Source organism: Tachypleus tridentatus, chromosome 6 (assembly GCF_004210375.1).
Source record: "Tachypleus tridentatus isolate NWPU-2018 chromosome 6, ASM421037v1, whole genome shotgun sequence".
Lineage (NCBI taxonomy): Eukaryota > Metazoa > Arthropoda > Merostomata > Xiphosura > Limulidae > Tachypleus > Tachypleus tridentatus.
Window position 1 is genome coordinate 17452798 of NC_134830.1, and position 23930 is coordinate 17476727.

Here is a 23930-nt window from a genome sequence, read left to right on the forward strand (position 1 = left end):
TTTCATCCTTGTGACTTGAATAATCTGTTAGGTGATATAATTTTTATGTCTCTAGATTTCCAATAACTTAAAAGATTTCACAATGCTTAGTTAATTTTTTTTTTTTTTTAAATAGACCATCCATATAGAACTTTCTATGAAAAATTCTGAAAGTAAAATAAAATATTTTAATTTCTGTTTCATCATTACTGGTCAAAAAAGTTTGTTGGGTTATAGTTTTAGTAGAATTGTAACAGTTTTTACTTTAAACTTATATGTTGTTTTGTTTTCTTTTTCTTAAATAGCAAGATTACAGGGCAAAAGAATTAAACCCATACTGGAAACATGGTGGCACAGGCTTACCTCAAGAAGAGACTGCTGAGATTACAAGACATCAAACTGGAGATGCTGGATTGAGTTGGTTGCGTCGTGCTTACAGAAGAATTAAAGAGAGAGCCCAAGAGGAGAATAGAACCATGGAAGATGTAGCAGCAGAAAGATGGGGGGTGGGAAATATGTTTAGTGTAACATAATAATTCTTTTGTACAAAACATATTGAGGTTTTGTATATATAGTTCATATTTTGAGGACTTTGTAACTCATATCAGTATAAGATTTGTTAAACCCGATATTGTTATGAAGAGAATGACATTAAATATTTAATATTTAACAAACTTAACACCTAAAGAAGACAATTTTATGACAGTTTGCAGTTCCTTATTGACAAATGATAAACCCTTGTCATAATGGTTTAACTTGTTGACTTTCTTACAACAAAGTATTGTAATTGGTATTTAATACACATTATACGTTCTATTGTCTTTAAGAATTTTAGTACCTGGAGTAATATTGGTGGTGAAGAAAAAAAGAATTATATATTCTTTATTAAGCACTTTTCATTTATTTTAGTTACATTTTACAAGTGGTAGATTAAAACCAAATAAAATATTTTATTGCACTTATATTTTATGCACATAATAAACTTTTTTGAAATTCATTCCCCTGCGGTGCAGAAATATTTGGGAATTGCTGCTAAAATTTCATAATGGAATCTTTTATTTTATAACACTATGTCATTCATCCTATAAATTAGTAGTGCTACAAAAGTACTTGAGAAACATATGTAGGCCTTCTGCTGTCATTTATGTAATTCATTCGTATTGATGTACATACATAAAGCACACATTTTACAAGCAACAGGTATTCAAAATTTATATCAGATAAATCTTAGGTCTTCTCTAACATTCACTGCTTTAATTTTTCTGAGACAGTATGGAAGTAAATCTTTTTTGTAAGTGAGGTTCTCTTTTTTTTTCTCTATTTGCAAATTTATCATGGCTAAACAGAGATATACATTTACAGAAGCAACACAGTGAAGGTTAGGAATATTTAGGAATAATCCTAAATCTTTTAGGAAAGTATATTATCCTGCTGAAGATATAGATGCATGAAATAACAGTCAACAAAATATATAATGTAGCCATTAGAAAACATGGAGATTTCAATAGGATGCATTATATGTGTAGCCAAAACAAATTTATATTTGCTGGGATATAAAGAAAGTAGATTAGTAAATTGTACTTTAGCTTCTAAAGCATAATTTGTGCTTACAAACAAAGGTCTTGTATGAGAATGCAGCAGGAAGTTTAAGGTAATAATATGTTCATTTTTACTTAAAAAAAAACTCCAATTTGTGAGTCATGAATACTTCCTAAGAGTGAGATAAAATCCCACTATTCAGTCTGACAGAACTAGTCTAGTCTGAAAGTTGGCAGTTAATACATTTACTAGATTTTTGCATTCAAGCACTTGTTTAGGATTTTCAAATGAGAAACTATTTTATAGATATTTTATTATTGTTTAAACATTTATTATTAACAGTATGTTTCATTAAGTTATAAGATGATTTGGAAGAAATTAAAATTAGGAAGTTTTGATGAAGAAAATATTGTTAAAATAATTTCTTTTTCTTTATTAATTTTTAGTCCCTTGAAAGACTAGAGTCAATGTTAGCAAAATCTGAAGAATTTTCAAGGGAATTGAAAAATACTGATAGGATAAGTAATAAGTCAAATAGAGAAGCAACCATAAAATATAGTTCTAAGATGAGTAAACCAGTGGATGGCGATACATATGCTGCTTTACATACAAATCATAGCTCATTTCATGGAGAACCATATGTAAAAAAAAGTAGAATGCCTCAAGTATCATCATCTGTATCCCGATGGAAGAAGAAAGAATTTAATGTTAGAGACAATGATGACTCTTGTAAAGGTGAAGGGAGTTTCTGTTGTATTGGAATTTGTAGTTTTATGTTAGCTGTAAGTTAGTTTATTTTCTTACAGTTAAAAAATAAACATTATTTATCAAAAATTCCTGCCAATTTTTTGTGAATATTTTTCATATATGTTTTATGTTTTAAGGCTTTTAACAGTTTTTGTTCTCTTCTCACTTTATTTTTTGAACTTTTGTTTTACAAATCTTTATTAAAGAAAGTAAAACAAATATTTGAACATAAACATAAAGACTTAGTTTTTCATGTTGCTTGGTCTGGCATAGCCAGGTGGTTAAGGTGCTCAACTTGTAATCCGAGGGTTGTGGGTTTGAATCCCCATCACACCAAACATGCTCACCCTTTAAACTGTGGAGGCATTATAATGTGATGGTGAATTCTACTATCTGTTCGTAAAAGAGTAGCCCAAGAGTTGGCGGTGAGTGCTGATGACTAGCTACCTTTCCTCTCGTCTTACACTGCTAAATTAGGGACGGGTAGAGCAGATAATCTTCGTGTAGCTTTGCACGAAATTCAAAAACAAACAATACCTTAATAATGGATATCTGTAACACTTGATGAAAAAGATGAACGCTGAGAATTAACAGATTAACAGAGTATGCAAACAAGCTGAAAGTACAATTACAGTACATTGTACTCATAGCTATTTTTAAAGTCCCAAAATAATACAAGAAAATACGTTTACATTAGACAGTTATTACTTTATAAACGTGTTGAATTAACTTATATTAAAATTTATATCATAAATTATTATTGATAGTTAAGTTACAAACTATTCACTTTGTGTGTTTAGCAAACTTATGATAATTATTATTATAGCTTTAGAATCAAGAAACCTGTTGGAAGATTCACATCAAAGCTCAGAGGTAACAACCAGGGAAACAAAAACTGTTGTACTCTCGGAGAAGGAAACAAATGAACTTGGGGCAAAGATAGTAAAAGCTGAAATTTTAGGTAATACAGAGTATGCAAACAAGCTAAAAATACAATTACAGTACATTGTACTGATAGCTATTTTTTTAAGTCCAGAAATAATACAAGAAATTATGTTTACATTCGACAATTGAATTAGCTTATATTAAAATTTATATCATAAATTATAATTGTAGTTAAGGCACAAACTATTCATCTTTGTGTGATCAGCAAACTTGTGATAATTATTATTATTATAGCTTCAAAATCAAGAAACCTGTTGAAAGATTCACATCATAGCTCAGAGGTAACAAAGAATGAAACAAAAACTGTTGTACTCTCGGATAAGGAAATGAATGAACTTGGGGCAAAGGTAGTAAAAGCTGAAATTTTAGGTAATACAGAGTATGCAAACAAGCTGAAAGCACAATTACAGGCTGCAAGAGAAGTTAAGGAAACTATGCCAAGGGCAAGTGCATTTGGGAATAGGAAAAGTAACACCAAAGATGACGTTGAAGATATTGTTTTAGCACGATCAGATGGAAAAGGATATTATAAACCAGTCATGGGATCTAATAAGACAGAACAATTTAATCAGAAAAAACAAAAGGTAAAGTCTGTTATACATTCTTTTGTGATATCCTGTATTTGTTGTCAAATACATATTTTAACATATTTCTAAAATAATAATTTTGTTTATTTAGGACTATCAATTTTTATTATCTTTAATTCAATCCATGTTTATTAAATATAACTTCATATCTGTGCCACTACTAGCTAAATTCTACCTATAAACAAAGGTTACATACTTGTAATTTCAGTGTGTGGACATTTCAAACAGGCATAATAAAAACAGTGCAACCATTAATTATATTTTAAATGGGTTCTTTAGCCAAATCCATTTTTCTGTTGTTTGTTCACGAGTTTCTGTATAAGTTGTAAATTGTTACAAAATGTAAAATTAAAATGCAGAAATGCAAGTCACCTCTCTGTGCAACAAAGCTTTAACTTTTACATATGTTAGCATATATTGTTAGCATATAGCAGATGATAGCCCTCTACCTGTAGGTGAACAACACACCTTTCTTGTGCATTTACCCCCATGAGTACTAGCATTTAAATGAAGGCTCATTGTATTCTTGACACTGCTTGTCTTCTGATATATTTTTCCTTAGAAATTACTAACATTTTTTAACTTCACATCTTAAACTATTTGTAAAAAAGTCTTTCTTTGCTTAATTTTTTTTACTGTAAGAAAAATTCTAGAATTTAAACTTTTCAGTTTGAAGTTTAATTTGAGTTATCTTCAGGTTGATTTTTCTTTTAATGAAATATGTATTTTGTAGGACATGTCCTATGTTAAGGTTGTATTTAGCTATGTTAGTTCCTTTCCCGTTGTTTCATTCAATGTAGTCGTTTTTTCTGATACTCTTCAGGGTCATCATTAAGCCTATGTACCACAAACATACAGTTTAACAATGTAAAAGCTTCCTGAATCCTGTGGAATTTCATATTACTCATATTTGACAAAAATGAATCACCACAAAATCAGGTTTGTGGACTAGTTGTATTTAACCTTTAAACAGCAGGAATGTTGCAGATAGCAGCATCAATTGATGATGGTCTCCATTTAAGGGTCAAAAGTATACGTTTTCACGTTTCTGATATCCGATATTTTGATACTCCTTGACAAAAGTCATCCTATGCTGTAATGAGAAATGGAGGCACTCTGACAGTCAGTGTTGCTACTGCCATTGTACACCAGGAGCTTGATTCCATTCAGGTATCAGATTCAGGATTACCAACCTCTTGCTTTTGTTACTTCAGCTGAACCAACCTACCCCACCTAGTAAAGCTTCACCACTATTGTATCAACATCTGATTTTTCTTCTAGTTCCTTCTTCCTAACAAGAATCAGTTAGTAGTCCTACCCTTGTCATTCACTGTTTTATCTCCACAGGTCTTTTGTTTTATCTTTCTTCATTCTTCGAATCTCAGGTTCCCTTATTGTAATCCCCTGATGGGACAACTGTGAAGTCTTTGGATTTGTAACACTAAAATCAGGGGTTCAATTCCTCTTGGTGGACACAGCAGATTGCCTGATGTGGCTTTGCTATGAGAAAAAAAACACACTCTTACTGGATGATACTCAGTCACTTAACTCTCTTCTTTTGGTTTGGGTCTTTGAGACATGGGGCTTTTGATACCAAGGTTCTCATATCCTTAATTTCCTTCATCAGAGGATTTGTTTTTTTTGCAGTCTATCCCTTCTTTTAAATTCCTTGTTTCTTTTGGATGTACCCATATACTTTTCTCTCAGTGATTTCTGGTTGGTTAATGCAGGTATATTCAGAGATTCACTGTCATTATTTCTCCTTTCATTGTTGTGGTGGCTTATTCGGTCCCATGCGATTCTTGACTTTCTTCTCCTGCACCTCACTCAGACTTGCATCTGATCAGAGCCCTCTATAATTCATTCCACTCACTTATGTAAGTTTCCATAGCCATATCAAGTGCAGCACAAGTGACATATTACGTTGCTCTATGTTTGATAACAACCAATTCTAGAAACAGATCTTTTCACTAATGCCTCAGTTCATGTAGGGTACAGTTCTGGTTGCCTGATTCATTTCCAGAATTTGATCTCCAGAAAAAAAGGTTTTTCTATCTCTGTGGTCTTGAGACATTGACTGCTTCCAGGAACCTTTGTTTACCAGCTTTTGCTTTTATCTTTTGGACCACAGCAACAGTGTTCAGTTATTGGTTTAATATGTTTCAGGAGCTCAGTCTCTGGTAGTAGTTCAAGTATTTTGCCTTGGCCTGGATCTTTTTCACAGAGTGGTCTCTTCATTTTCTGATGTTTTTGGAAAATTTGATCCCACTACGGAAGTTATATCATTATTGTCCTTACAACTGCCCTTCACTCTTCACTTCTCTTTTGATCTCCAATCCCAGTATCTAAAGCTCTGAGTATGGAGTAGTTAAACCTTTGTTGTATTCTTCTCCTTCTTGTTTCCAGAGGCTATACCTGTGATAAATGCAGCCAAGACAAAAATCTTTTCTTTCTCCCTAGAATTTGGTGGCTTGGAAGTGTAATTGAACATTTATCCATTCATTTTCCCCTTATGATTGTCCTTACTCATATTATCTTCTTTATTCTGTAAAGTCTACTCATTACTCTTCTACTTGTACTGCTTCTTTTAAAAACACTTTTCAACACTTTTTCTTTCATGTAATTATTCTTTCTGTAGTAACTTATCTCTTTCTACTCTACCTAGATGGGTCATACACTTTTTCTGGCTAGTTTATTCTTATATAAGAGTGATGAGTCTTTTTACTTAATTTTCATGTTCCTTCCCATCATGTTTATCATCTTAAGGTTTTTCTGGTGAGTACAAATTGACATCCCCTGTGTGATATCTGGTAGGTGTAGATGTGGATGACCCAGACACTAAGTGTCAAATTACATATATATAATACAGAGAAGTTTTGTCACCCTTAAGTTACCCTTTCCATTCTTCTTAGTGGTTCTGTGATGTTGAGCTTTTTTATTATTCAAGTTGTACAACCATCTTAGTCAATATCTTTACATGTATATAATAGAGGTGATAGAACCCAGTGTTTCTTTACAGGTAATATTTCTTTTTCTTGAAATGTGCATTAAATGGAGGGAGAACAGAAAGTGTTAGGCTCATCTGCCCATGCTCTGTGTCCACCACTAGAAGTGGAGTTTTCTGCAAAGCCACTTTGGTAGCATATGTATATTATCTTATAAGCTGGACTTCACACCTGGCTAGCATCTGCTTTCATTAGTTATGTTTGTTATTCCAAATCCTTTCATTATGGTTCATGAAGTAGATGTAATTTTCTTGTTTGGTCTGAACAGCTCTCTGGCATTCTGACTAATGTGAATTCCTCCCTCATATTTTTCTAGTGTAATAAGGGAAAATCCCTGGTCCCATATCTCTGGGGAAGTGGATGTGGAAAGTTGCCTGTTTGGATGGTGTCCTCCTTCTGATATGAGTCCAAATAGGGCTGGGATGTTCATGGCAGTGTAGTACAGACTACCCCACTATAGTATGAATCAAGCCATTCCTGGTCATTAGTTCAGACAAATAAGTCTTGTATTCTCCTTGTGATTTAGTTCTGGGTTATTTTCTCTCCACACATGATTATTCTGGTATTTCAGTTAAGTATTTCTCAAGTATAGAATAGCCTGACTTAATGCTTTATTTACACTACACACTCATGCTTAGCCAGCTACCTGTAAGATAATGGCTCGATGAGCAGTCTTACATCCTACACTCCGCTGCAATAAGAAAAAAAAATTATATGACTAGATCTTTCACTCTGTTTTCCCTCTTGGGTGATAAGTTTTCCAAATGGGTGACACACTCCATGGGCTTTCCCATTCTGATACTGTTTTCAGAAAGATCATCTTTATAATTTCTGTATCTGCATCAGCCCTCCACTGTCTTTAATGTGTGATTCTGTTTATCCATTGTGCAGAAATGTGAATGGCATTTCAAGCTAACCTTTCCAGATATATATCCACTTTTCAGCACAATCTTGTGTCCTTCCTCCCTACTTCCACTACATTTAGTTTGTCTCATCTAGAATGAACCTTTATTCAAATGCTAGTGTTCTTGAGGATCATTGTTTTGAAAGATGTGTTGTTCTCTTATTAGTGAAAGGCTGTAGTCTTATGATGATGATATGGTAGGCTGACTCTGTATGCATTAATATGTGTAGTCTTTGGACCTTTGTTCAAGACTTGTGGTATCTTCACATCAGCTTGAGATAATCTCTATTAGTTGTAAAGAAAGGTGTCTATCTGAAATATATTTTCAGTAAGGAGAATATTGACAGTATGTATTTGTGTGTGTGTATATGTTTATCTTACACATACATGTATTTATCTTTCTTTTTACATCTACAGTTGTTTATTCTGTTTTACATTGTAGCTGATTAATTTAAATGTTCTTCTTGTATACGAAATAAGTGCACACTGATTCAGGAATCTTGTATTAAATCTTTACTTTCAGGATACACGGCTACAAGAACTAGTTAATTATGTTAAGTGTTTCATATTACAGTTTACAGTGGCTTAGCTAAGGATTGAGTCATTTTTTGAATTGTTAGGAGATATTCAGTTCACTACTTGTAGTATCGACACTTCTTCAATGAATTGGTAGTTAAGTTACAGTAATCCACCATTGAGGTTTTAGTTGCATTAAATATTATAGACATTGTTTTCATTTCTAATCCTAGCTACCAGTGAAGACAAAAGAATTAAAATTAAAATTAGGAAAAAACTCATAAAAATATATTTAAAGTGTTTTACTATACATAAATAAGTGTTAATCAGAACTGCACAAATATGGATATCTGTTAAAAGTATATTTTTGATGTTTATATTTTCTAATTTAATAAATATACTTTTTGTCCTTTAGAGTACAGTTTACATTGAATGTTAATTTTTTTATCATAGGTTATAACACATGATGCCAAAGGGTCCAGAGTTCGATATTTTGCTGATGATGACAAATTTTCACTTCAACAGTTGGTAAATAGCTGTAAAATAAAAATAATTAACATTATTGTAATACAATGTGTAAATATGTTATCATAATACATTATGTAAATTATTTTACTGCATGTAATGAAATGATACATTAATATTTATGAAATGGACATCCTTTTGAAAGATAGCTAGACTTAAACACCTTTCTATGTCAGATCTTTATGTTATTATATAAGATATTTTGAATTTTTTAATGGCTGACTATACATGCAGAAAGTTACTACTTTTATATTCAAAGAATAACAGCTAGAATGTTTATTTTACTCAATGGGCAGAAGTAATTTATTCCATATCATAAATGTTCACTATCTAACAGTGAAAGTTTCTACAGCCTCTTGGTGATATTTAAGATACAGTTCTGAAGGCTTCACTATGTACTTTCTGCAAAGGAGTTTTGTGTTGTTGAATGAAATAATTAAAACAGAAGAGCAACATACATTTTTAGAGAAGTGAATAATTGTTTAGATCAAAAGTTGTTTTCTGCAAGAACTATATTTCAGTACTCTTGTTTGTTCATGTTGTTTCAGATTATCTGATAGTATGAATAAAGAACATGCATTAAAAGTTAAGAGAGAGAGCTTGGATATTTTTTCTGCTCTTTTATTCTAGTTTTGTTAATTATTATTCTGTTTAAGTAGTATTTTTAGCTAATCAGACTTCTTCAAACACAGAAATACAGTGCTAATGATAAACAACACAGAAGGATTTAACCCAAGAAACAGTAGTGAGATATAGACTCAATCTGTTTCTTGAACATATTTTTATAAAGTAAACCAAGTTACTCATGGGTTCATAACATTATTTGATATAGGTCTTCTATGAAGCAACAAAAAACATTAGAAAAATACCATCGATATTGTATTTTGTTCCACAAATTAATCCCAAAGCCTCACTTATTTTGCACAAAATATGAATAATTTAACTGGGTTAAATTGGTTTCAATAGTTTTGCACTTCTTCATATAATGATCATACCATGCACAATTGATTTTTGTTTCAGTTTGGATGACTGGTGTATACTTTTCTCTTGGAGCTTGTACTTTCTTTTTGTGATACTTTCTTTGTAGGTGTAAGATGACACAATTTTACTAGATGATCCATGTATCTAACATTTGATTTTGTATAATTGTATATTCTCTTTTCTTCTTTTTTTTTTTTAAAACCATTTTAGGTATGTTATCACCATATCTTTATTAATTTAGGAAATTTCCTTGTAATTTTCATGTTTATAGTGTAAGTTCTTTCTTTATGGTAATTTTGTATATATGGATATGTTTGGCCACATCTGGCATATCTAGTTTTCAGCATTTCAGTTAAGTCTGGTAGGTTTCTGGTGTATAAATTCCCAACCTTTTCTGTTATACAAGACATTAAATGTAAACTTTTATGATTGTTCAGATAGAAAGGTTGAAAAACATTTTAGGGAGTATAACTTGCAGCATTGTTCAGTTTTAAATAAAATTGAAATAGTCAAGAGTAAACAAGTTAATTTTTGATTATGTCTTATTTACAGTTGTAACATTATTCTTGGTGTGTTCAGAATTAGTTGACTGTAAAACATAAAATAGGCGTGCAAGGTATTTATATAAAACCTAGGCCCCTGTTCTCATTCTTTTTATATTTTTTTAAGTAATTGAAGTACAGTGAGAGACAATATGCAGTTTATTTTATTTCTGAATGATAAGAAATGTTTTAGTTATTTAATCAAATGGATTTAATGTTTATTTGATTGACTAAGTACTTGAAGGAATTTGATATTAATTACCTTTATACCATTTTAGTTTGAAAAAGAAAAGGGAACTACAGCAGATGATCAGAATGCTGATTTTGCTAATATAGCTGGAAAGGTAAGTAATCAAATAAAAATAATACAGATTTATGACAAGCTTTACAACAAGATTAATAATATGTTTGTCTGGTGTTCTAAATAAAATCATAGAATGTATTTAAATATTTGAAGTGTAAGTGCTCTGTATTTAAGTCAGTATTGAGTTAGAATATTTATATTAAAAACTGTCTGATACAAGTTCTTATACAAATGAAATCTTACAAGTAATAAAAAATCAAAATATTCCTTGAATGTCATCTTTGTAAGTGTGTAGTCTTAAATAAATGACATATATTTGGCTTTTTTTTTCTGTTTAACTGCATGTCTGCAAGTTTTTCCAAGAGTTCATCATCAGATGAGAGACTAGACTTCAATGTTCTGAAAAGGGATTCTTTGTTTTGATTTGGATAATAATAAACACTGCACATTTATAGGAAGATACTACTACAATAATAATGTTTTTCAAGCAATTGCAAACTATTCCATTTCTGATCAGTTAATTCTAGTCTCTTTTTTTCTGGTACTTATTATTATTTAAGTAATTGAAGTATAATTAAATACAGCATGTAATGTATCTTACTTGTGGATGGTAACAGCTGTTTTAACCTTTTCACTAGTGGCTTTAATGTTAAAAACTAGGATAGTTACTTGATTAGCTAAGTGTTGTTTTTTCCAATATCTAACCTTATATGTTTCTAATGTCTACGTTTTAGCCACTGTTATAACAATAAATAAAAAATATACCTGTTGATGAGCCTAGTAGAGCATCAAGGCATTTATTTAAATTAAATATGGGTATGAAAACTTGAATTAAGGTTTTAATACCCATATCATCTGTCTTGAGAATACATTTTTACTTTTAGTGGGTTTCTTGTCATTATAAATATCTTATTACATAGTGAAAAAAAGCTTTTGAAACATCATCCTCTATTCTTGTCTTTCTGCAACAAACAATCCAGTGAACTAAATTTCATCATACTAACTTTTTGTTTTTGCTTTATGTTAAATTAGTTTACTAATTACTAACTTTTGGTTTTTGCTTTATGTTAAATTAGTTTACTAATTACTAACTTTTTGTTTTTGCTTTATGTTAAATTAGTTAACTAATTACTAACTTTTTGTTTTTGCTTTAAGTTAAATTAGTTTACTAATTACTAACTTTTTGTTTTTGCTTTAAGTTAAATTAGTTTACTAATTACTAACTTTTTTGTTTTTGCTTTATGTTAAATTAATTTACTAATTACTAACTTTTTGTTTTTGCTTTACTAATTACTAACTTTTTTGTTTTTGCTTTATGTTAAATTAATTTACTAATTACTAACTTTTTGTTTTTGCTTTATGTTAAATTAGTTTACTAATTACTAACTTTTGGTTTTTACTTTATGTTATATTTGTTTACTACTCACTAACTTTTTGGTTTTTGCTTTATGTTAAATTAGTTTACTAATTACTAACTTTTTATTTTAGTTCAAGCTAAATTAGCATACTGATTACTAAATATTTGTTTTTGTTGTAAACTAAATTAGCATACCAATTACATTTTTTTTAATACTAAGTTGATATACTGGTTATTAACTCTTGTTGCAGTTTCAAGCTAAATTAAAATACTGATTACTGACAATTTTTGTTTCAAGCTACATTAACATACTAATTGCTAGTTGTTTTTTTGGCTGTAGAATATGTTAGGTATATTAGTTACTAACTTTTTGTTTGAACCAACTTAGCATAGGAGTTATTAACTTTTGGTTTTTTTCAAGCTAAATTAAAGTACTGATTATTACTTTTTCTATGATTATTATGATTAATAGATGAAAATAAAAGTCACAGAAGATTATGACCTAGATGACATGTTTACTTCCGATGTGGCCAAGAAACAAACTATGGCTATGTCTCAAGCAAGGGACCGCTCTTTAGCTATCTTAGGTAAGTATTTAAGGTTTGAAATATATGATTTTGGGCATTCAGTTTTTAATAAAAAAATAAGGCTTAATCTAGAATTTTGCTAAGAAATTTTTTTTCTCTATGCAATCTGGATTTTTATTTTAAGATGATAAAATTACAATAGTAATGTGTTGCAGAAACTAAGAAAACATGTTCATACTAATATGTGAAGGACTCATTTTACAAAAAATAATAATAACAAATATTTGTCATTGAAAATCAAGCGTTAAGGTTGTAAAGATATAAATCAGGCATAGTGATATTTCATTTAAAGTGTTATATTTCATTTGCACAGAATTTAATATGATTGTTAACTAAGAGTATGACAGTGTGAAGGCTTGATATGAAAAATATTATTAATCAGGAAAGTGGAGATTATGGATGTAGTATTTATTTACAATTACTACTAAAATAAATTTCATGTTATCTTGAGTGGTAATACATTATTGTTCATTGTGATCCCCTGTTGGTGATGTCTTGTGTTTGGTTGTTTTGTGGTCATTAAATCAAGAAAAGAGGATGTGCAAATGAGAAATCTTAAGTAAATTAAATTAGGGTAGTTGTGAATGGGAAGTAGAATGGGGTGATAAACATCTGAGATTTGACTCTAGTTAATCCTTCTAAATGGACTGAACTCTTGTGACCTTCATGGAAATTTATAAACTTGTGATAAACAGCAAAATGTTTAGGAATAAGGTATGCAAGTACCAAATTTCTCACACTCCTGTGTGCATTTTGTATCTATAAAATTTTAACTTTTTTCCAACTTCTAGTTCTGTAACATTTATTTCACTTGAAATAATATTCAAAATTCAACCTGAGTAACTTATATAGTGTATTATTCAATAATTGTATCTTGTTTTACCTTGTGTATGTAGAACTATCTTTACTTTCACATGAAGCAGATACTTTTGACCTACTACAATCAGCTTTGCCCTTAAATAGTACAGAGAGAATGTGAATTTTGAGAACCGTTTGTGGTATTTTTAGAGATTAGCTTCTTTGAAATGGATAAATTGTGTAGATTTTTGTGCCTAAATTTCTATTTCATTTATTGTATTTTATCCTTTAACTTGGAAAGTAAGCTATATAGTTGTAAAACATGTCATAAATCATACTTAGTTGTGTTTATGAAACTTGTTTCTTCTGTTCCACTCTTGTTCTCACATCAACATTCTTGATGATGAGAAACCCACTTGAAGTAAAAATTTATCTCAAGATGGCTGGTGTGGATATAAAAACTTTTATTAACATACAGCAGCTAACAGTATTTCAACCTTTGTAGGTTATTTTCAGGTAAACAAAGAACCTGAAGACCTTTTCAACCTGAAGATGACCTGAGAAGGAAATGCTTTATTTTGATAAAAGTTTTAATACCCATACCAGCCGTTTGGAGATACATCAACATTATGTTGAGCCAAATGTTTGCACTTTCTGTTATGTTGGAGTAGATTACCTATATTCCATTGTTCCACTAAACTAGGAATACTACAGAAAGAGCAGTATAAGAACATTAATGCCCTGCAAGTAACTGTGAGGATTATTGGCATTAGATATTCAATGGACTTGAAGTTGCTGTTGTTTTGAGTTGAACAATGCTTTGGCTTCTGTGAAGCTGTAAAACATATTTATTATGTCTAAACTTTCAGATGATACTAAATTTTTATTCTGAGAGGTATTTGATATAAAGTACTATTTTATAGAAACTAGTTTAGTAAACAATATTTTGATTTAATTTTATAAGAAATATTTTGGTTGCAAAAATTGGAAAATAACTTTATTTGTACTTTTGATAAAACATTTATGTATGATGTTAATTTTAATGCAAAACAGAAGTAAAATGCATTATTTCACCATTTCATTTTATTTTTATGTCTAAAATGTAAAAATTAACTCATACTGTTAGAAAGAAAATCTTTTTTTGTTTTATTAATAAATGCTTTTTTCTACAATTTTTAAGAAAAGTAGAACTTCAAAATGATAGTTACATTAGTAAATATTTCCATAATTGTTTGCATTCTAGTTATAGTTGAAAGTAACAAGTACATTAGTTTTACATGAACTATTCTGCTTATTTTGATTGGTCAAATGATTTTTTTTCTGTGCTTCCTATTTAAGAGCATAGAAAATTGAGAGAAGCATTGGAACAATGTCCATATTGCATCGACAATAATAAGATGAAGAAACATCTATTAATCAGCATGGGTAATAAGGTATGTGAAATTTGTATGTAATTTGACACTGTTTTTAGTAGCATATACTTAGAACTGGAATATTTGCCACACTTGTATGTATAAAACGGAGGCCAGTCCAATAACATTTTACCATTACTGTACGAATTAGTATGAATATTATTAAAGGAGTGAACTTACTTGCCCAAATTAAAATTACTTTAAGCACACATATATCTTTTTTGTGCATGTTCTGTGAACAAGAATAAAACAAAAAACTTCAAAGATTAATTGTGGAACAAAAGTTAATATCGATTACAAGTACACTGTGTTCTTGAATTTTTTGTACCTGTGGATCTCTGTTGTGTGCTTGTGAATTATCTTGTGTACATTTACAAGCACATTTATCATAACAATCCTTTTCTGTTCTGTCTTCAAAAAAATTTTAAACCATTTATCCTAGAAACTGGAAAGTTCCTTTATCTAATGTTAACCTCACACATGCCCAATATTCTCACCATTGTGTTGTCCTTATTACACTTCCCTAATATCTGTTTTCATACATATCTCCTTGGAGCCTCTCCATAAAATTCATGAGGGACTTTCTACCAATACACTTCTCCTTCCCTCTTCCACTTTGGCCGATATTTCTTCCCAAACTCTGTCATTACATGTGTGTTTTTTTTATTGTTGGGATCTTATTGGTAGGGATTTATTCTGGCTCAAGTTAATTTGCCTTCCATTTATCTCAGGGACTTACATCTTGCTCCATTTCATTGACATAATGTCTTTAACACAGTCTGTGACTATAGTAAACTAAGGATAACGTGCCAAACAACAGTCACATTGCATGTTCCATTTGTCTCAATCTAAGCCTTCCTATTACTGTGTCCTGTCCTTTATCCTCCCATTCTTCACCCATGTGTTCCATTCTATTGGGTTGAGGAATAATTCGTGAGCATTTTTTCAAGTTAAAAAATATATTCATAAATGAAACACTTTCGCAAAATATTTCATGTCATTTGGTAGATAATTTTTTGCTCTAATAGATGGTGTGTTTGATTTTCATGTCTTTAATTTTTGCTTTCATTTTCAGCTCATTAAATGGAATGTTAAGTGGACAAAGTCGAGCATTTTCGACACCATCTGCTTTTCGCATTTAATTTCTTGCAATTTCGTTTAAAACAATGCATACTATATACCTAGGTATTACATGAAATAAAGTATCATAATAAATGTTTTGGGTGTAATGTGTTCATGCATTGAAGTATTGTATAGTCTTGCATGTAATGCTTGAATGAAATTATTTAAAAATGCTCACGAATTATTCCTCAACCTAATAGGTACATCTTCTGTTGAGGTTCATCCGTGACGTATCATCCGTTGTCTTCAGTACCAGTAACTACCTGGTGGGTCTGGGACCAGTGAGAGCTTGATTATCAGATTTTCTTTCTTACTGGATACCCTTTGTTGAGAATCAATAGGTGACAAAGGTTCTTTCAGAGGGACTTGTTCTCTTTTTTCTTTCCCCATCTGCTATTTCTCCTCACCCCATTTCCTTTTCTCTGCATTCTATGACTTGCCAGCATCTGTCAGAAGTGGTTCAGGATTTGTTTTTGGAGAGGACTGTCAAACTGATATACCAAACCTTGGAGGGGTTTTACTCCCAAAGACAGATATCTTCAATGCCTATTTACACATTCCAACACCCCATTGCTCTCAGTTTTGTCTTTTGTTTGTTCACCTCAGGGTGATGTACCAATTTCCGGCTTTCCCTTCAGACTTTCCTCAGATTTATATGTGTTTTGCTGTGTAATTCATGCCTTTGTTCATCGTGTTCATACCCTGAGGTTGTGGTTTCAGCATTACATGAATGACTGACATCTTCCAGCTCATTCTGAGCAGGAGTTGGCCAGTCGCATTCACCAGCTCTTTTCTGTGGCATCCCAAGTTGACTGGTTGATAAATTGGAGAAGTCAGTCCTTCAGTCCACCCAACATTTGGTTGGTGGATTTTGGGGGTCTTCTTTGACACCATCATTAGTAGAGCCCTCCCTTCTCCATTATGCCTCAGTTTCATAGAATTTTTAGTTCACTGTGCCTTCTCAGCTTAGTCACCTACCACTCAAGAGATTCTGTGGTATTCCACGAATGAATTGGTCCTTCTCTGTCATGCACTCATTAGATCCCTGCAATGGATATTTCACAAATGGTGGAACTTTGCATGTGAACCAATCACCATAAATCCTTACACAAGATGAATTTATTCTCTTGATGTCAGATGGCCAATCCTGAATTGCTAAAGGTTTTTGATTTTTTTCTATTACCTAGAAATTGGTACATATCTTAAACCTTACATACTCAGTAATTGTATCATTGCATTTTATGTTCCAGATGCTTTCCACCTTGTAGCAGATTGCTTTTCCAAACCAGACAAAGTTTATCCTGCAGAGTGGTCTCTTGACCCTCAGGTTTTTCAATAGCTGTGCAACCAGTGAGATATCAGTCTGACAGAGTTTGAGTTTAATGTGATCTAACATACGGATACATCTCTTCTTAACATTATTTGAATGTTGGGTTCTCAGATGTGTGGTTATAGATTTGCACTCATGTACCTGTTTTGTAGATTAGTTTACACAGTATATCCTTCTTTTGTACTCAACTTGAAGTGAAGACATTGGGGACTGCATTTTTACTAAGAGTTGGAAGTTCTATTCCAGATACCCCTTGGTTTTTGAGGTGGGTTGAGTGGCCACATACAATCTGTTGCACCCTAGCCTCTTTATACTCTGGAGCACTTCAGTTTTAACTCTCCTCATATCTGTCTGTATATGGTTCTTCAACAGTCTCTCTTCTGTGGGATTAAGCTTCTGATGCACTGTGATTTGGATTCTGACCAAATCGGTTGTTTTTCTCTATCTGGTACAGAAGTGGGACAGTTTCTACATTCCTCTCCTAAAATGGATTGCACTTCATGGATGATCTTAAGATGCCTTTATAGTTTACTTACTTCCTATTCTTCAAAATGGTCCCTCCAACTATTCAGTGTGGGATTCTAGCTATACATGTGAACAAAGAGAATGTACCTTATTGGAAGTTATTGCTTTCCTGTACTGAAGATATATTTCTGATAGTTATCTCCTTTCACCTTTCCTCCACACTGGAAACCACTGCTTTGCTTTTCTATTCAGTTTTGAAGTGACAATTTGGTAGAATCGATTGTGAGTCACATGCATTATGAGGTTGTCTCTCACTCCTATTGGTGGAGGGTTGTCACATGATGATTTACGTGCAAAATGCAGTTTGTCTACATTCTTAGTGAGATACGTGGAAGTTAAAGGCTTGGGGCATGCAAAAATTTAAATTTCTATATGTAGAGAGCAACTCTGAATGAAAATGGTTATACACGAGAGAGGAGGTAAGTAGCTGTCAGAAATATATTTCCATTATAGAAAAATAATAACTTTCTAATTTATAAACAAATAAAATGTATAAACAATGTGTCGAAAATGATTTTTCTAACAGGTGGTGTAATCCAAAGATGTTACTACCTACAGCTGTTTTCTGACTTACTGACAAAAATGGATTAATAAATTAATTAAATGTTGTCACTACATCTGTAAGGGAATCTTAAAGTCTGCTATTTACTTGATAAACTGTACTTGCCTTTTAGGGAAAGATAAAACTAGTAACCAACTTGAGTACTCACTGTGTTTTATAGGGTAAATTTGAAACTACACAATTTGGAAAACTACTTTTTAACTAAAGGTGTGAAAAACATATGTGATGTTCCTGTACTACATTCTACCAAGCATTCTTCTATTCAGAATAAATATTTCTTTTTTAACAGTAAATATTTAACAGGCAGTTTTGTTTTTATATGTTGCTGGTAAAATTCAGATTCATAGATATATATGTATACATAGACTTTACATTTCCTTAATATCTCTGTTCTAATAAATGTGAGGCTATTGTATTTATCACAATAATAATAAAAATATTTTGTTTTTGACCAATGTAAAAATAACATGAATCATAAATTGTTAAGTCATATGAAATCTGAAACTTAAAGTTTGGATATTAATGTAAATTGTGGTGATGCAGTTGCTACCTTTTTCATGTTCATGTTCTGTTGTTGTTGTTCATTTTATTATGTTTCAGAGTAACTAAAATTCATAAAACCAATGTTGTTTTAAGAGTCAAGTGTATCAAATTAAGTGAGTCACAAATTATAAAATAAAAGATTGATTAAAACTACTCAAACACTCAATTTTTTCAATGAGTAATGAGCTAAAAGTCTAATATGCATTTTTTAAAAATATTTTTTCTTTGGAATTGTGATATTTTATATTACATTTTTGTTGGAGATGATATTTTGAAAAATTGATTTAATTTTCTTTTCAAGAATTACTTAGAGGGATCATAAGAGATTATGTATATTATAGTGCAACAAATATGTTGTAACATTGTATATTTACTACAAGCTAACTACTAAAACATCAGACACATCTTATGTTTCAATTTTAGCACCAAATGTATTGAGATTTTCACAGGAAATGAAGAGTAACTCACTGCATTTCATTTACAGATTTCTTTTGATTCAGCTATGTGAGTGTTGTTGACTGTCGACATAACTTGATACATGGTAATAAATCTTGATGATTTAACTTAGTTTTTATGTATCATTAACTTGCTGAAAATATTAAATATAGAATCCTATTTTACAGATTTAGAATTCAAAGTAAATGAAATGTTAAATCTTTTTTTTTTTTCAAGAGTTACCTGTGTTTGCCACCTTACCAATCTCTTACTGAAGGACACTGCTTGATTGTTCCAGTTTCACACATTTCATCTGCAACACTGCTTGATGAAGATGTTTGGAATGAAATAATGGTAAGAGTCAGCAGTCTGGTCCAGTTTTATTTCTTTCTGCATTACTCCATGAATTTCACTGTATAAAAACTATTATGCTTAGTCTTAGGCTGTACATTTTGTTCATATGAAACAGAATAAAAAATACTTTTGCAGTTAGAACTGAATTATCTTAAAAAAGTAGGTGATAATTTAACTCTGTCAACTTGGGCTTATTCTATATGTGACCAACCATGTGACCTTTTTGTAGTCATTTCAAGTCTTTTCAGATTTAATATATCTAACTTTCACAAACTTCGACAGTATTTCACTAAATATGAAAAGTCTTTAACATGCAAAAAGTCTTATTTTTAGTGAAGTATTTTTAACAAAAGAGAGATATGTCCATGAATATATTGAGTGTTTGTTTTGAATAGTCCATGTGCAAAGTAATTTTCATGTTAAAGTTAAAAATACTTTTCCTTATCTCAGAAATCTCAAACTTTCTTTGTGTAATCTCTGAGGCCTCCTAAATACGTGTCAAATCTTGATAGTTTACCTAGTATTTTCTCTACCCTAATTCAAAACAAGATTGGTAAATTTAACCAACCTCTTAACCACCAAAGAAAAAATAGAAATAAATCTAAATTATTCTTTTTTCTTTTTAGAGTGACTTCATATTTTAATATGAAACTACGTATGTTTATCCTTAGTATCTCTAAGTTCGTGCCAGTAAGCGTGCATTCATAATTAAATTTTATTGTTATATTGCCCTTTGAACAATGACTGACTAGTGTTCACACCATAAGTTCTAAATCACTCAAGACACATGCAGCTTAAGTTATGCTATCGAATTTACATTACCCTCAAGCTACTACAACTAATACAAACATTATTTGAAACATTTTTATTATATTATTATTATTTGTTTTACATAATCAAATCTTAACTAACCTTAAAATATTCTTATATTTACATTTTATTTGCTTTTATAATTATACATAGAGAATAAACATGAAAAACAAGAAATAAAATACTTATCCAATCTTTTTTTTTGCTCTCAGTTGTTGAAGAGAGGTAACTAATATTTTATACTACTCATTGTATTGCAATTAATAATTTTTACTTAATTAAACAATGCTCTAAACAATATAGACTAATAACAAGCAAAACATTGACAAATTCCCTTACCTCTCAAAAATTATCTGGCTTTCTAATTCTGTGACAATGGCTGTCACAAATTCATCCAAGCTAGTCATTGATTTCTCACAGGAATGATTTTTGTACTTTGAGTGAAAATGACATTTAACCTTTCAGAGCATAAAGGTATATCACACATCATTTGAGAGATGAAAACCTTTAGTTTCTATTGGTCATAGGTAATATATCATTAAACATAATAGTGAACTATTAATGAATTATGAAAGAGTAGGTGTGACAGGAAGCATTTGATTTTCTATTTGATAGCTCTGTAACCAAACAGAGTTGAAGACTATGATAAATGTGGTTTATCTGAGCAATGACAATTTTATAGAGAGTAATTTATGTTTAATTTCGTACTTTTTTGAGGAATGGTAGATAACATATGAATGATGACATGCTAAGAGAAAATGTGTCACCCTAGAGGAAATTCAGGATTTTTAAAAAATATTTGCTAGTAGAATAAAAACTTAAAAGTTATATGCTATTAAAATACAGATTATTAGCTAAGATTTTATACTATTCTGATTGGTATAATGTACACAAAAAGTAGTTCAATAAAATGTTTAATGTAAGATACTTAAACTTTGTCATAGCAATAAAAGATACCCAGGTTGACAGGGTTAAAAGAAATACTGCTTTTGGGGTTTATTTCCATATATTTTATTTACTAAATTAAAAAAAGAAAAAATTAACATACACCATTATTTGAAAACATAGCAAGTTTGAATATTCTAAACCAAAGTATTATAATGGGCTTAAATATAGATTAAACATGATAGTACTGATTGGATAGTTTCTGCTGTTAAGCCTCTTGCCCTGAGTATCCTTTACTGCTTGTGATACAAGATGGTAGTGTTTTTCACTAAATAAAGGTACAACTTTCTTAAATAGCACCTTAAAATGCCATTGCACAGTTGTCCCTTTCCAAATTTGCAAAATATGTTGAAATGTTTTTCAATTATTTATTCTTAAAGGTTTTAACTTATTAAGGTTTCATGTGACATACGAGGGCTGTTCAAAAAATACACGGACTGACGTCATAAAACAAAATGTACTTTATTTAGAAGTTACAGGTCTGGGACCCCTTCAAAGTACTCTCCTCCCCAAAGCACACACTTATTCTAACGGTGTTTCCACTTGTTGAAACAGTCCTGGTACGCTTCTTTTGTAATGTCCTCCAGCTCCTTCGTCGCATTTGCCTTAATCTCGGGAATAGTCTCAAATCTTCTTCCTTTCAAGGGTCTTTTGAGTTTGGGGAACAAGACAAAATCACAAGGAGCAAGGTCAGGTGAGTAGGGGGGTGGGGAAGAACAGTGATCGAGTGTTTGGCCAAAACCTCACGAGTTCTGAGGGCTGAATGGGCACAAATTTCGCAGCAACGCGGTGCATCTTTAATTTTTTGGTCAAAATCGTAACAAGATCCAACTGATATACCACACTCTTCAGCAAGCTCCCTGACAGTCAGATGTCGATTTGCCCGCACCAGGGTGTTGATTTTGTCGACGTGTGGGTCGTCAATTGACTTGGAAGGACGTCCAGGACGCTCATCATCTTCAATGGACTGTCGACCATCCTTAAAACATTCATGCCACTTGAAACATGCTGTACGCTTCATAGCAACATCGGCTTACGGTGATGTTATGTTTGAGTCACAAACCTATTTCTGTAGGTAGTATGTTTGAGTATCTTGTTAAGCATAGCAAAAGTTTCAGTTGCAGATTTTCCAAGTTTAGCACAAAATGTCACAGCAAGTCGTTGCTCCTTCAGGTCATTCATTCTGAAATCTGCCAAACGAAAAAATTGCACTTCACTTAAAACCGCATATCTAATACACAAATGAAGATATCTGTAATTGGGAAATGGCGATCTGTGCGAACCTAGCGACACCAAGCGGATTTCCCTGGAACCAACTGGAGCTGAGCAATTCAAACAGTCTGCGTATTTTTTTAACAGACCTCGTAGTGTCATCTCTCGAGCAGAGATTAAACAAGTTACCCCAGCAAGTTCCCAAATTTGAGTTTTCTACCAGACCTATGCTGTCAGCCATTCAAACACATTTTTATCAAATAGACAAATACAGCAGGTTGGAAAACAAATATACCAGAAATAAAGTTGAATAACTATTGTTATTTGAGATAACAATAGAAATTGAATATAAATACAAGTAGTAGACTAGTAAGTTTTGTTTTTTAGTATTAATTTGTATTCTTTTCTTATTTCTTTGATAAGTGCTGTTACTTGAAATCCATATCTGCATGTGCTACAAATTCTTTATTCCACAACTCTAAGAAACTCCTGATTTGTTACAAAGAACTATTTTTCAACAGGATAGAACACTATGCAATTTTTCTGAATTGTTAAAATTTTTTTTAAACCAAACTTATGGAGCACTGGATTGTTATGAGAGGACCTGTCAAATGTTTTTCTCATTCACCCAATTTAATGTGTAAAGTTTCATATTTGGGGTTTTTTGTAAAACACAAGTCTACCATAAACGCCAAAAGACCTTGAAAAACTGAAATATTGGATTTGTGATGGTATGTTATTAATTCCTAGTGTTGTGTTGGAAAATGTTTTCTCAGAATTTGAACACAGAATTAGATAAATTATAGTGAATGATGGAAGACATGTAGAAGTCCTTTAATTATTTAAACTAAAACTTATAAGCCTATTACTTGTCTTTATATTACTTTCTGTTCTTATCTGAAATAACAATGAAGTTGAAGGAATAACAAAAACCTGTCTTAATGTATTCAAACTGTGCAGATGTTGAAATGACTCCTCTTACACAGGTTTTGTTATTGTTTCATTATTTACTAATATTGCTGTATATGAAACAAGCTGTAACTACCAACAAATTTTTCAACTCCGTGTTACAGATTCTTACACTGTCTTCAATAGTTGCATATTTGATGAGGTATATGATATTTCTGTGCCTTCATCTCTTGGATTTACTTTGACTAATACCTACAAGTAATCATGCTATAACTTTTTCCATGTGAGGTCAGTCAATGTGACCAACCCTATAACCACAAGGTAACCATCATAATTTCCACACTATAATTTTTAATATGTTTTGAGTATCTTCACAAAATTTGGCAAGCTTTTAATAAACATTAGAAATCCATTGTACAAAAAAAATCGGTGTTTTAAAAATTATTTAGAGTCAG

The 23930-nt window shown here is 31.3% G+C and overlaps 1 protein-coding gene across 2 annotated transcripts in view; it reads left to right on the top strand.

Annotated features, from left to right (window-relative positions):
• The window catches only part of LOC143252011 (CWF19-like protein 2), a 55414-nt gene that overhangs the window by 19588 nt on the left and 11896 nt on the right, over positions 1–23930 (top strand). For both annotated transcript variants that reach the window (XM_076503517.1, XM_076503518.1), the window contains exons 5-13: positions 285–485; positions 1965–2253; positions 3092–3226; positions 3445–3794; positions 8676–8750; positions 10549–10614; positions 12404–12518; positions 14655–14749; positions 19483–19599. In XM_076503517.1, the coding sequence (XP_076359632.1) occupies positions 285–485; positions 1965–2253; positions 3092–3226; positions 3445–3794; positions 8676–8750; positions 10549–10614; positions 12404–12518; positions 14655–14749; positions 19483–19599 (1443 nt within the window). The remainder of the gene's footprint in view (positions 1–284; positions 486–1964; positions 2254–3091; positions 3227–3444; positions 3795–8675; positions 8751–10548; positions 10615–12403; positions 12519–14654; positions 14750–19482; positions 19600–23930) is intronic.